We start from the raw sequence: 15,233 nt of genomic DNA, 5'->3' as shown, positions 1-15,233 counted from the left end.
AGAAGAAAGTCCCCAAATCCAAGTATGCAAAGCTTGTTGCATCATAACCAAGAAGACTTGAGGATGAAGGGTCTGAATACTTATGTCAATGTGATATTTCAGTTTTTGATTAATAAATTTGCAAAAATGGGGGGGGGCATGTTTTCTCTTTGTTATAATGGGTTATTTAGTGTGCAGAAAAAAATGCAGATTTATCCAATTAAAATAGAGGGGACTGAAGCTATTGTTCCATCACAGGGAAAATGCAATCCAGTGACCTGCAGTCCTGTCAGAGAATGAGGCCTAACGTCATCTTGTGTCCAATAATCAGCAAAGATCCACTTTTCACTCACTTTGCCATGAACAAGCAGCGGGGGGGGGCAGTAAACACGTCCCTTTCCAGGTCACGTCACGTGTTCCTCAGGCCTCACAGACCTCAAACATTAAAGGAATTAAAAAATGATTGTAATGTCAAAAAGAGCTTTAAGTTGACATGTGCAGACTAAATAATATGCTTTCATCAAAAATACCAATATGAAAGTGGAGCACTGTAGATTTATACACTCTCTGGGCACTTCATTAGAAACACCTGCTTATTCATGCAATTATCCAATCAGACAATCATGTGGTGGCAGTGCAGTGCCTAAACTCATGCAGACACAGGTCAGGAGCTTCAGAATGAGGAAAAAAATGTGATCTCAGTGACTTTGACCATGACATGACTGTTGGTACCATACAGGCTGGTTTGAGCATTTCTGCAAATGCTGAGCTCCTGGATTTTCACACACAATGGTCTCTAGAGGTTTTACTCAGAATGGAGCCAAAAGCAAAAACATCTAGTGAGCAGCAGCTCTTGAGAAGGAACACCGTGTTGATGAGAGAGGTCAGAGGAGAATAACCAGACTGGTTCGAGCTGACAGAAAGACTACAGTACCTCAGATAACCACTCTTTACTGTGGTGAGCAGAAAAGATTCAGAATGAACAACTCATAAAACTACAACAGCAGAAGACCACGTTATGTCCGCTCCTGTCAGCCAAGAACAGAGAGCTGAGGCTACAGTGGACACAGCTGCACCAACGCAGGACAGTTGACTGGAAAAGCGTATGTCACAGTGAGACAGTGTTTTAATTGCTAGATCCAATATTAGTTGTGTTAATCCTTTTATTCAGTATTGCACGTTTGTTTATTATTGTGGTTTTATCGTTTGTACATATTTTATATTCCATGTGTGAATTGTGTGTGGTTTGACTATGGATAAGGTTGATGAACTAATGAGAAACAGCCGTGATGAACTGCCTCACACACCTTGGCGGCTCTGGATTGGCAGACAGACGCTGTGCTTTTAAATTGATTATGGACAGGTGCGCGAGGAGGCGGTGAAGAAAGACAATCGGAGGAACGAGGACGCGGGGCTGGAGACAGGTTTGGAGTATAGGACGGAGGCTGCTCGATCGGTACGTTCTGCTGCAGGAACACGGGCCGACAGAGCGAGGGTTTGGCCGGGACGAGGTACCAGACGAACCACTGCAGGACGAGCCAGACGGAAGTGAATAGACTTGGTTCATCGCCCACTACACGTTAAGTAAAGCGTCAACGGCAGACCGTGATCCAGCGGAGCTGCAGGGCCAAGCAGAGGAGCGCCAGACTGCTGCTTTGCCTGCATGGCCCCCTTGCTTTGCTTGCCTGTGCCAATTCATCTACATGGTCTGGCCTCGCTTGCTTTGCTTTGTTGGAGCCAGTACACCCATATTGCCTGGTTTCACTGGCCTATCCCCTAAGGGTGACTAGACCATAGTTTTTGTGTGTGGATTGCCCATGATTTCTATAGTGTTGATTTGATTTACTGCTATACCATCCATGGGATTCTTTCTCACCTTTGTGAACCCGAACCAACCGAAATTCACGCTTTTATTTTGTTTTATTTGCTTTCAGGCAATAGAATGAGCTGTGGGGAGTACGTGTGGGCTCCACCTTGCATGCAGTGTGGTAAGCTTAGTGGTGGTGGTCATTTGCGTGTCTTGTAGTTTTGTTTCTGCTTGCAGTGAGTTGCAGTGTTAGCGAGCACCAGGTGATCACGTTGTGGTATCTATAGGGGTATACGATAGAATCTCCCCACAGTGAGTACGTTGTCTGATTTATTGTGACTCATAAATACCACTGTTAACCCATACTGGAGTCTGTAACTTTTTAGCTGTTACTGTTTTAGATTAGATTTGTTGAATAAAACTTTTTCTGGATTTAACTTTGTTCTCTTTTGCTCTCCAGGGCTGCAGCTGCAATATCAAATTTTTAAATAAATATTTCTAGTAGTTAACTGAACACACGTTTCTGCTCTCCTTGAACCTGTAAATGTGTATTGTGTCGACACGTATGAAGTTGGGGCCTTTCATGACCTATTGGGTTATATAGATACCATATTGGTCTCAAACTGTGTTCTGTCACAAACACAAGAACTATTTATACTGTTGAAGAAAATTCACTCAAGTCCTTAGATTCAAGTTTGCTGTAGTGAAGTAAGTTTATTGGTATCCCAGGATACGGTGAGCCAACTGACACAGCGGGTCTGAGGCAGTAGACTGACCCAGAGTGTAGGGCAGGGGGACAGTTATACAGATGCAGACAAAGGGATGGACAACTGTATTTGCATATACCTGGGGTTACAGACATTTGGTCAGACAGGAAAGGAGGTTAGAAACACAAGGTAATGTTTATCAAGAGGTCTTGTAGTGTAGCACCTAGGTTCAGGTTATCAGGGGGCAGGAAGGGCCCTTAGACTGAATCAGCATATGCATGGTTAGGGTAGGCGGGGCCCCTAGACTGAATCAACATCTGCACAGGTAGGGTGTTAAGACAATGAAGCGTTGGTGATGTAAGAAGGAAGAAGGGGTGTTCTCCTTGATGAAAGGATCAAGGGGCCAACTCAGTAGGGTTATAGAGTTGTTCGTAGGTAGGTAGGACCAGGTAGGCAAGTCTACACTGAAGATTGTGTATATTCTTCCTCAATACTCTTGTAAACTGATAGTTTGAGAAGATTTGTGAAGAAACTATGTGCCTTTACATCTTCTTTTCTGAATGAACAGTAATAAAGTCCCAATGTCCTCAAATGATAATAATATAATTCATATTTATACTTATTACTATTTGCATGCCATATCAAACTACAAACATTAGAGTATAAATAATCAAGTTTTAGCCATAAAATTTGTTGAGGTTTTGTACCCTGTCCACTTTTGTGTTGGGATCGGCTGTAGGGTGACTTGGCTGAGATGGCCGCCATCTTGTTTTTACATTAGGTGTATTGTGCGTTTGCTACCACTAGTTGGTGGCAAAGGTGTCTATGAGGACAACAGGTCTACGTTAAGCAGAATGAAGTATAAGGTGCAGTAATGTGGAGGTGAAGCATGTCCTCATATGAGGATGCAGGGCCTCAGGAGGTTAAACATGACAGTGAGTTCAGTGAATTTCAGTGGCCTCCCCAGTCTCCAGGTCTGAATCCAGTAGAGTACCTTTGGGATTTAGTGGAGCAGGAGATAGGCAGCATGAATGTGGAGCTGACAAATCTGCACCAATGATGTGATGCAATCATGTCAAATGGAACAAAATCTCAGTAACATTTCCAACATCTTGTGGAATCCAAGACCTAAAATGCTCGGTGAGTATATATCAGTTTTGTTACATCTTCCAAAAAATCGCAAGAGATTCAACCATGAATAAAATAACAAATATAAAGATCTTATCAAACACCTTTTTATTAGAAATAGAAATACAAAAACATATGAACCTTTTTTTAATAGAAAAAAAATCCTTAATGTGAACTACAGTACCTATCACCATGCTCTAGTAACACAGCACACAAATCCATTACCCAACATCAGAGTATAAGATGAAAACCAAAGCCTAAAGCAGTGTACAAAGCTTATATTGTATTGTTGTCAGTGCATGGACAGTGCAGTTGCCTCTCCTGACTTGTCAGGAGATGATTAACCTAATATCACTAAAACATACCCAACTGTTAAAATGACTTTCGTTTGCTGTGTTTACTGATTTTTTTCATTTAAAGTAAATGAAGATGAAAAGATTAGAAGATACACCTATCTGAATTATTCCTATTTTATGCTTGTTTCAAGAAAGCTGTTGTATATGATAATACCAACAATGCAAAAGTCAGGTTATTGAATGACCTCTGACTTTTGCTTTCACTCATTTACAGTATTGTACTCTGTTGTACTCTATGAATGAATGAAATACGGCACAATCCTTTTCAAGCTGTCTTCCCCCATTGTCACTTCTGTGGGCACAGAATTGTCTCGCTGGAAATGATTTTGGACTTGTACATGTGGTAAACAATGAAAACCACCAGAGTAAGGCAGATGGCTCCGACAACGCCCGCTACGACTGAAACAGCCAGCATGGTGCTATTCATATCAGTCTGCACAGTTCCTGGGAAGGAAAGAAACACGCAAGATTAGACCATATAGAGCTGAGCACACTTTCTATACTGATGAGCGTGACTGCACATTATATTTACTGTATATACAACATTTAAGTATCTAACTGTCAAGCTAATTGTTTCCCCTGATCATTCATCTGCAGTTAAAGATCCATCTATTCATTTATTTTTGGCAGCAGACCCAGGTGTATACATAGCTTTATAATCACTTACTCATTATATTTAATGTCGTGTTTAAGTCTTTCTTTTTACTGAGAATGTTGTATTGAGGGCTGGAGGGATGATTTTTTATAAAAGTTTGCTGTTTATTTGAAATGAACAAAAAGGCAATAAACAAAGTATGGGGAAAAAAAATACTCAACTATTTCCATCATGTGAACAACTGAGAGCAAAACTATGAAATCCCTCCAGCTGAGACTGCTTGAAAATCCTCTTGGATCAAAGCCCACTATTAAGGAACTCACCAGCAACTTCCCCTCTCAAGACAGGCTCCAAAACAGGGTTTACCTTTTCCAGGTGAGGACTCTGTCTGGCCTTTCATTTTGGACACATTCATTACTTCTACACCCACTATTCCCTGGGGGCTTTAATAAGTTGTGTCTAAATTATCAGGAAAACCAAAATGGCATTGTTGTTGCATCTGTTTCGGTTGATAAAATTACAGGATTACAGGACGTGAACTCATGCTGACAGTGTATGCATACCTCCAGATGCCAGCAAATAGCCTGTGAGAAGACAAAAGAAACCTCCAATCAACTTATGCAGACCGATATGATTCAACAAACATGCAACTGTGCCTTCATTATAGTAGTGTCTTTGAATGCTAACAGACCATTCAGGTTCTCACCGTTATCTGAGCGGGTGGTGATGGGGCCTGAACTGATGGTGGCCATGTCACTCACTATGGTGCCCTGGTGGTCGCTGATGCTGCGGCGTGTTCTTGAGTTGGTGCTGCTGGTGCAGTTCTACAGGTGAATTAGGTAATTTATATATATACACACAAACCACTGTGCATTAAAACTATATCTCTAGGTTCATAGCATCTCATTTGAGTAGCCGAGTATCCAAAGCAATTATGCCCATATTGAATTTATCTGCACCTACAACTTACAACCAATGCCATTGGATGGAACGAAGTAGTGTGCTCTATATGTAGAAAGTAAGGGTATAGAATTCGGGGGGTGTAGCATGTCTGACTTTCATGTAGGAGGCCTGGAGTTTTTGTCAAATCTTTTCCAAGTGAACCCTTTGGATATTATCTGGAAGAGCTTGTCTGAGGTTATTGGTACCAAATGAAGTTTGACCATTTCTTAAATCCAAGGTTTCACTTACTGTTTCCACCAGCACTGTGAATCTTTAATGGATGTGTTCAATAAAGACACAAACGATTATAGTTATTTGTGTGAAATCAGCTTAAGGACATTGTGTCAATACTTGTGACTTGATGAAGATCAGATCACATTTTCTAATCAATTAACAAAAGACAGGGATTCATCTAGTTTTTCTTTTCACTGTAGTTGCAATGTGTAGATATCGTAGAAAGCATTCAGTTCAGTGTCTGAACATAACTGAACATAATACAGAGATGTAAATATTTGTCCAAAATTAAAAGTTCTTTACTTGCAAAAGGTTTGCATTTGTGATATGTGTGTGTGGAGGCAGAGTCTGACCTGAATCAGGTTGTGGCAGAAGGAGTTCATACAAAGCCGGGTGGCACAGTGTACATAATAAGTGGAGAAAGTCTCATCTGTGCTTTGGACAAAGCGGAAAGCCTCGAAGGAGAAGCGAGCTTCCTGCTGTTGCCCGTTGACTCCCATTACAGTCTGGCCATCTCGGTCACACCTTGAGGAGGACAGATAATGATCAGAGTTTTCTACCAGGTTTGAATCTGACAAAATTATGAAATTCCGACTAACGGACGGGACCCCTTTCGGTTTAACCTGGTCACCAGGTGATTTTACCACTAAAACAAATAACGTGACCCTTGACCCTTTAAAGGTTATTCACGCATAGTCCAATTAACATTGGGAAACATTTCATGTATACATTGGTGATGTACCTGGAAGGTAGACATATTATATTGTATGTGGTAAATTGTAAAATTTTAATCCCTGTGGATGAAAAAGTCAAACACTTACCAAGTGAGTCATGTTCATGTACATGTTGAATGCTCCAGAAAAGTTAGTGTAACCTTTATTTCTAAACATTAGCTCTGGTCAAAATGCTTTGTGTTTTTCTCTTTTCTTTCCATCTCTGTAGTCTGGTGACTCACCCAACAAAGAGATTGTGAGATGTGGTGTTGATGGGGAAAGGTGAGGTCGTGGCATAACATCGGTCCAGGAGCACGTTGAATCTGCAAAGAAGAGTTTTACCATTTTCAGGTGAAATTATAATGGCTTCAGAAAGTCTCCAGACCCCTTCACTTTTTGCACTTTATTTTGTTATAGATTCAATTAGAAATGGTTCAAAATTTGCGCATCAGTCCCCACTCAATAACACATAACTACAAAATAAAAACATGTTAGAATTTTGTGCAAATTTATTGAAAATCAAAAACTGATATCTCATTTTGCCCCTGCCCTAACGTAGTCATGACTGTTGTTTGACATGTGTTCTTTTTGTTTCTTGCCCACCACTCATTGACACTGAATCTCTGTGGGTCCACAGCAATCCACCCACAAAGTTTGAAGTCGATCAGATGAGCGGTTGTTAAAAAAATTGAAGGGCAGACAAAAAGACAAATTCTTTCAGTTTTTAGTTAGATAGTTTGATTTAAAATTAAATCTGCAACATATTAAAATGTGCACGTAACAAAGGGGTCGGAATACTTTCTGAAGCCACTGTATGTCTACTGGGACTGTAGAAGTTTTGCTGTGGATCTTGGAAGGGGTAGAGTTTTTGTACTCAGCCTGTGGCTCAGGAGGTAGCGCAGGTTGTTCACTAATTACAAGGTTGTTGGTTTGATTCCTGGCTACTCCAGGCCGAAGTATGTCAAAGTATTCTTGGGGAAGATACTGAACCCCATGATGTTCCATCATTGTATGAATGTGAGTACATGTGGCAAGTATTGTAAAGCACTTTGAGCAGTCAGTAAGACGAGAAAAGCGTCATATAAGTGCAAGTCTATTTACTATTTGATTAGTTCGGGGAGACTGGAGATGGTTGCGACAAGTCTTATTGCTCCAATCAGAAACATGCAACAGTGATGACACTCACACTACACATGCTCAGTTAAACTGTTCTCACACCAGGAAGACAGAAGACACATTCAGCATCTTCACATTTAGTGAAAGAAAAAACTTTTGGCTGTGTGAAAGTAAATGTTTTTGCATGAGCTGTATTGTTGTCAAATTGTCCTGATCTTTGGTATGAATGAGTCAAAACATAGTTTGAATAATTGTTTTGTTGACTTCTAAGTGATGTGGTTAGCATGTGTCTAGCTAGCACATGATGTTCTGTCACGGCTGATGGGTGGGGACGGTTGCAACAAATTGTTGTAACTGTCCTCAAGCTAAGCAGCCAAATCAAAACAGACCACGCAACAGGAGTTTTTTTTTTTAACCTTTTCCTTCAAAATAGGCAAAATATGCAGCTAATTTTGTCCCATAGCACAGCAGATGCAACAAAAATTGCTAATTTTTTGCTCACTTGTAAGTGAATAGAAACAAGTTATTTAAGAAATTATTTCATCAGTCTCTCATGGTCTTATAATGTACAGTATTTGCTCGTTCTGTTCATCATATGCAATAAAAAATAAGTACGCCTATGTTCTATGCAAAACAAAACGCAACTGTTCTTTGATAAATATTAAGATAAATAAATGAATAAGATATTATTTATAATAAATGAATAATAAATATTATTGTTGTAAAACAGTGCATATAAGTTCACTAAAATAAAATAATATAGGCTATAAGTTTGGTTGGTCTTGTCCAAATAGCCTCTAAGTTACTGAGAGAAATGCAAAATATGTTGCAACGGTCACCAGTCTCCCCTAAACTTGTGTCCCTGAGTTAACATGGACAACAAACAACACTGACACTTTTGCCTGATATTTAGGATCAAAATGTCAATATGCTCTTTATTGAGCAAATAAGTCTAATGTTTAGGGAGAACAAACCACACAATCAGTACACTTGAGTTGCTGAAACATAACCTGTTGGTGAGGTTGGACGCCTTCACTTCTACAAAGATCCTGGTCTTTAGCTCAAGGCCTCCCGGGGGGATCCGCAGCATGAAGGAGTAGTCATTGTCCTTAAAGCCCAATAACAGAAGAGAGGGAAGGATGTTGTAATAAAATGATAAAGATAATAATATTATAAAGATAAGAAATCATTTCATCATCATTTATTTGCCTGAAATTATAGGTGTTAGTTGGTTCAAAATCACTGTAACTTTCAGAAATTTTCAGAAATTAAACACAGGAGCATAAAATTATGTTATCCCTCTTACCTTCTACGAACAAAGTAACCTATCCTATACTCTGAGATTAAAGGGGGAGACTCAAGGAAGTTGCTGCATCCACCCAAGTTATACTGTAGCGCATAACCCCTGTAAAACCATCACTGTTCACCTCAAGTGTCTCAGTAAGTCATGACAGTGTAACAGTGAGCCAGGCATACACAATACGAGGACCCTGAAACGGAAGCAGCTGAATGGAATTAATTATTATTTATTATTTACTATGAATGATGAAAAAGGCCCACTGTGTGTGTGCCATGTGATGACGATTGCTGTAAATCCTCAAATGACTGCTTTCCTGTAGCAGTGAAGACTACAACACCTTCATTGGGCAGGTGGACTTGCACCCACCAGACTGGATCTACTGACTTGTGCTTGCTGAGATTGTGTGCAAACATGGGTACAACATTCTTTAGGTTCTGTGGCGCCAGGAACTAGAAAAAGTCGGTCAATAGATGGCTTAGTATCCTAGCTACATTTTTTAAATAAAATTTTTCAATGTCATTTTATTGATGATTATATACTGTAGCTATGTATTGAGTTGGTTTGTTGGACTTAACTGTGTCATGCCTGACATTTTTGTGGTTGAGTTGTGTGATTTGATGTCCTTCTTGTATTGTCAACTGAACTGAACTAAACCCAGAGTTAAAGGAGCACCTTTTTCTTGTTTTCCCTGATTTAAAGAAATGTGTTGTACTTAGACATCATGAGTGTAAGATGGTGCCAGTTTTTCTGACAAAACCTCACTCTTCTCACCGAATACAGTCGCATGCTCAGCGTGCTGATGAAACTCCCATTATTGTCTTTGACTGCCAGACTGACCCCAGACCTGTTGGTCAAAAAAAAAAGTTCTGTCAGCGACCTTGAATTCATTACAGAAATAAAAATCAGGTCATCATTCTCTGAGGACACAGGCTGCTCCATGAGGCAAAAGTAAATATGGTAACATGATACTTTCTTATGTACGAGCCAGTGTGAGGTTCATTCATCAACTTCACTTAGATTTCTTAAATTTTCGACTTTAACTTTATTGTCCCTGAAGGTAAAGTCTTCTTGCGCTCAAGTGAAAAATGGACTTGAACTTAAAAATTCATAAACATAAACATTTATTACAAATAAAATGTAATAAAAATATATTAAACATAAGAACACGGCAGTTCTCTGGCACTGTGCTGGAATTCCGGTGTGGATAATTATGTCTATGGAAAATATTCTTGCGTATTTTTTTAACTGTCATGTAGCAAGAATATGGCTATATATATATATATATATACAGCCATAAGGAACCCTATATTTTGTATTAATCAAGTAGACCTACTTGATTAATAAAAAATCTTCAAAAAAGACTTTGGCTCTGTGAATTGTCAGCTCAATAATGCACATGACCGCGCTACTTTGAAAAAGCACTGCAATGAATAGGCTTTTTGTTTTGTTTTCATATCATCATCGCAATCTTTTGAGAATAGTCGGCCTATTACATGCCGCATGCTGTTTAAAGACCAACAGAGAAACAAGCGTTGAAAAGTTTGAAAGATAGGCGTATTGGATAGGCTATTCTTAATGGCTTGGAAAGTTAAGCTTGGACTTGGATACAATTACCGGACTATGGTTTCCAACTGAGGAATGGGCGTTATAATGAAAACTGTGAGTTTTCGTGAAACAGCCTGTCTGTGATGGCATGGCGAATTTCGATCCTTCGCCATGAACAATCAACTCACTATAACTTATGTTGCATCGTCCAAACTGCCCCAAACTTTAGATGTGCGATAAGAGTCCTGGCATGAACACATCTACACTGTTTAATTTACTCTTCCTAGGAGGTTGACCTGGCCCTCATCATCAGGGTCAGAAAATATGCCCTTAGACCCTATTGATGCTTTATTGTGAAAATTGTAAGTTTTCATTCAAGGGTGTGGCTCTGGCGGCGATGTGACCATGAAACAGGAAGTGGCTATATGTCCATGACATATTGTCCAATTCCAATATCATTATTGGTTTAATCTCAGCTTGAGACCTTAGCAATGTAAAAAATGCAAAGTTTTTGAGAGACAACACGTCTGTGGTGGCACGGCTTTCAATGTTTCGCCATGAAGAAATCAACTCGCTCTCACTCAAGCACACATTGTCCAAACTTTGTGTGGTTGATAAGAGTGCCTACCTGAACACATCAACATGCTCATATTCAGTTACAGTCATAGCACCACCTTGTGGTAACAGGAAATGCTATTTTTTTCTACAATTTCATGTACTACTCATAGCAGGTGGACCAGACCCTCATCAAAGGTGGTCAGAAAATACTTTTCTTTCCTTGCTGATTCTAAATTGTGAAAATTGTGGCTTTTCATTTGCGGGCGTGGCTGTAGTGGTGCGGTGAATTCTGAAATCCGAAGTCGCTATAACTCTAATATACTTTCTCCAATCTTCTCCAAACATGGTCAGAGTATGCTTTACACCTAGATGATGCTGGACTGTAAAAATTGTTTCTGTTGAACGGCTTATGTAGTACAGTGAATTTCTGTGTTCCATTGTGTTTTCTGATATTAAGCCAGGTGTGCTTATTTCCTGGTCTCTGGCTTCATCTGGTGGAAAAAGTTAAGAATGCAAACAAACATACAATATCTTCAGTGGCTTTAACTCTATTATATATTTTCCAATCTTCCCCAAATTTCACGTTTGATGACAGTCTCACTCTGAAGATATCTAAATAATAATATTAAGCCATTGTCACCGCGCCACCTACTGAAAACAGGAAGTAACTCTTTAATGAAAGTCATTTGATTTACATGATATTTTAATTGTGTGGTCTCTTACAGTGCTACGTATGTGCCTAATGCGTGCATGGTCTCTGGCGCTCACATATAACAAGCTCAATAAACATCAATGACAGTGTCACATATAACAATAAACAGGTTAACAGCTGGATCATAAGAGATCCTTTGAGACAGATCAGGCCTATGGTCTCTGGTCACATTAACTCTGTCATGTAGCCTGTTCTTGTCACTTGCTGAGTGACTGTAAAACTGGGTGGTAAAAGAAAAAGTAATGGCTTACACAAACATGGAACTGAGTCAGGGTGGCAATCACTGCCCAGGTTAACCAGCCAGCTCTTCTTCTATTTATTCAGAGAGAATATTTTTCTGGGATAACTCTTGCATACATCATCATCCATACTTTATTAGGAATGAGCTGACAATTGGCAAGGGCAGGATACACCCTGACAGATCGCCAGTTTAGGGCTGACATACACTCACCCGCCACTTTATTAGGTAAACCTTGCTAGTACCGGGTCGCTTTGATGCAGTTCTAACATCAGAAACGTCATTCTCACAACTCTTAGTGCAGTTCTCAAAACAGTTCATTATTTCCCCGCACAAATTAACGTTTCTCATTGTATTTGTACAAGCTTCCTTTGTATCCACACATAGTTCACTACTAAAGACGTTTTCTCATTGTGTTGATGCATTTCTCATCAGACTCAAACTCTCATCATTAAAACTGTTTTTAAACAGATAGAATAACAGACCTCCCACTCACTTTGATACAGCAGTGCATTGCATTAGTGTTTTCAATCAAATCACTGTAAACTTTCTTCAAATATGCATAAAAGAGCAAGGCCACACACACGCACGCAAACACGCACACACGCGAAAGAGCAAGGCCACACACACGCACGCAAACACGTACATATATACTGTATGTTGTGTGAATTTACTATGCTATAATTGATGCTATGTTATAAGTTTGATTGCATATTTTTCGATTTTTGAATGCATAGTTCCACGTGTATCATTTTGCTTCCATCAGTTAAAGCAGTTATATTGTGTGAATTTAGAGATACAGTTTTTTTCAACTGTACACACAAATCCAAAAATTGCACACAATAATGCAAAGTGCCAAAATTCTGCTGCAAAATGAAACACCCCATTCAAAATATCATACAGTAAAAACATCTCAAAATCAAGTATTTACATTAAAACTTTACATTAAAACTTTACTTTTTTCATCATTTTTTGGATTCACCATGTTCTAAATCTAAAGCTGTTCTGTTCTGATATTGTGTGAATTTAGAGATAGACAGTGATCTGTTGAGAGGTTGGTACAATAAACACCAATGCAATGTTGAAAGAGAATATAGTTATTTTTCCAACATTTTTGCTGTTGTAACTGTAGTACAGTGTTGTGTCTGAACATTTTTTCTCTATATTTTTGCAGTTCTCTTTTTCTAAAGTAAGTCAGGTTTTTTATCAAAACATCAAAACATTTGTCGTCTAAGTCTTGAAGCGCTGGTGAAAAGCTTTAATTCATTAGTGACAATGTTGAAGTGATTAACTGACTCTGCATGTTTCAACACGTGAAAAAGGTTTTGATTATTTTAGAGAGTTGTGAGAATGATGTTTCTGATGAATGAATTGCATCAAAACGATTGAGAAAAACTGCAATACAGATAAGATAAAAAGTTAGATTACAACAACAACCACGACATCAAAACACAATTTGGGCTATCTTTGAGGAGCAAAGCGAGAGCACAGTGCCATGTATTTTCAAACAGCAGCAACTGAAATATAACATTTACTCCTGGTGTGCACTTACACGCTCATCTGAGTATTGTTGACCAGGTACTGAAGAGGGTAGCGGCAGGAGAACCTGTACATCACCTCTTGGTGATAGGTAATGGCTCCTGTGCTGGGGTCCTTCGAGCAGACCATGCCTGAGATGTTGATGTACTGGACATGGGAGAAGTCTGCCAACAGTCCAGTTCCCATCTCCTGAGTGACCTTTGAGGAAACAGAGTTTAAGTTTGTTGTTGTTGTGTGTGAGTGGCTTCTGCTGAGTGTTTTCAGGCTTAGGTGACCTACTGTCAGCTTGCTGGAGCAGGCAGTGATCGCGTCCTCTGTGATGGAGAAGTTGAATTTGACAACAGGTGGGTCGGCCGTCCAGTCAGGAGTCCCTTTACACTGCTGTTTGGTGTGCTCTGAGTTGAGGGCCAGCAGGGACTCATTATATCCATTGAAATAGATGGGACACAACAAGATTTGAAGGTCCACTGTTCGAGAGCCACAGAGGACCTGGATGTCTGAGTTAGCTGCGAAGAGCAAGGATGAGACCAGAATCAACTCGATCTGCTCCTGAGGGACAGATAACACTAAAACTGACTTCTTAAAGGGCCACTTCAAAAGAACCACTAAAGAAAAGGAAGCCTGTGCTACAAAGTGGAAATGTGGAGTTTGGCAGTTGGACACAGAGATGGTCTAATAGAGTGAAGAAATTGGAGTTGCTAAGTCCCATTCATTCATCCATTCAGACATCATTAATGTGATTCACAGCTGGAACATTTCTACAGCTTGGTTGGACATAAAACTCTCCTGGTTAAATCATCAAAATAGTGGTGGTTCTTTGGGAAAAGGTTATAGGACACAAAGACTTATGGGTAGAAGGTAACTTTAACTTCAAAGGTGCATTTCATTATGAAATATCCTTTGACTGATCTTAAAAGACATTTAATGTATGGCACTAACTGCTGAAGATTAAACAAAAAAAAAAACTTGACAATACAGCAGTTAACATCATTTAACTTTAATCCGTTTTGGATGGTTGACGTGCCTGGTTTATAAATTCAACAGTATAGGATTTTGAATTTACCCTAGAAATCACCATGATTCCCTGGCTTCCTCTCCATAGCAACAGCAGCTGAGGTGCAAAGGATGTGTGAGTGTGAGTGCTACTCGTTTCACTGACCTGGACTCCTGAACGTGGATCGTCCGATGCAAGCATTTTGAGCATGGACAAGAAGGAGTGTGGCGAGTTGATATATAAGGGGGACCAGCCTCATTGTCTTCAAACTGCTGGAAAAAAATAGATGACAGAAATCAGACGTGCACTTAATCTCCACCCAGGTGGATCATGTTAAAGTGCAGGAAAAGAAGCTCCAAATGAAATGTACTCAATAAGTTCTCAAATCTTTTATTGAAGTAAACATACCAATACAAGAAAAATACTCCATTACAAGTAAACGTCCTACATTCATAAATGCGGAAGTAATAACAACCAGTAAAAGTAATAGTACTTGTCCTGCAGTCTGGGCTTCAAACTGTTTAGAAGGGAAATGTGTCTTTAATGAAATTACTATTGTTTTATATATAGATTTTTTTATATAGATCACAAGCCAAAGATTGGGAACCACTGATTTAATTTCTAACATTACATTATACTGTATTTTATAGAATGCTTTTCAGATTAAGCTTTTACGTAAAATTAAGATTTTATGTAAAATCTTACTCTGAAAATTAGCTAATGAAGCTGTCAGATAAATGTAGTGAAGTAAAAAGTTTTTTGTCTGTCTG

General features: G+C 39.3%; 1 protein-coding gene across 1 annotated transcript; it reads right to left on the bottom strand.

Annotated features, from left to right (window-relative positions):
* Window positions 1-4,263: 4,263 nt before the first annotated feature.
* On the bottom strand, window positions 4,264-14,722 carry LOC111222392 (zona pellucida-like domain-containing protein 1). Its single transcript, XM_022746106.1, has 10 exons — window positions 14,629-14,722; window positions 13,749-13,975; window positions 13,483-13,667; window positions 9,649-9,721; window positions 8,588-8,685; window positions 6,704-6,784; window positions 6,102-6,273; window positions 5,264-5,396; window positions 5,136-5,156; window positions 4,264-4,421 (listed from the first exon to the last, which is right to left on the bottom strand). Exons 1-10 carry the CDS (start codon window positions 14,720-14,722, stop codon window positions 4,264-4,266), a joined length of 1,242 nt encoding a protein of 413 aa, XP_022601827.1.
* Between the last annotated feature and the right edge of the window lie 511 nt (window positions 14,723-15,233).

The sequence above is a fragment of the Seriola dumerili genome, unplaced genomic scaffold, assembly GCF_002260705.1.
Source record: "Seriola dumerili isolate Sdu_G_001 unplaced genomic scaffold, Sdu_1.0 BDQW01000091.1, whole genome shotgun sequence".
NCBI classification, from domain to species: Eukaryota; Metazoa; Chordata; class Actinopteri; order Carangiformes; family Carangidae; genus Seriola; species Seriola dumerili.
This window is presented reverse-complemented; position numbering and strand designations above follow the sequence as displayed.

Coding starts and splice junctions, on each gene's coding strand:
- LOC111222392 (XM_022746106.1), bottom strand. CDS start 14,722: ATGAGGCTGGTCCCCCTTATATATCAACTCGCCACACTCCTTCTTGTC. Junction 13,668..13,748: donor CCTGCTCCAGCAAGCTGACA/GTAGGTCACCTA, acceptor GTTTCCTCAAAG/GTCACTCAGGAGATGGGAAC. Junction 8,686..9,648: donor TGAGCATGCGACTGTATTCG/GTGAGAAGAGTG, acceptor TTGGGCTTTAAG/GACAATGACTACTCCTTCAT.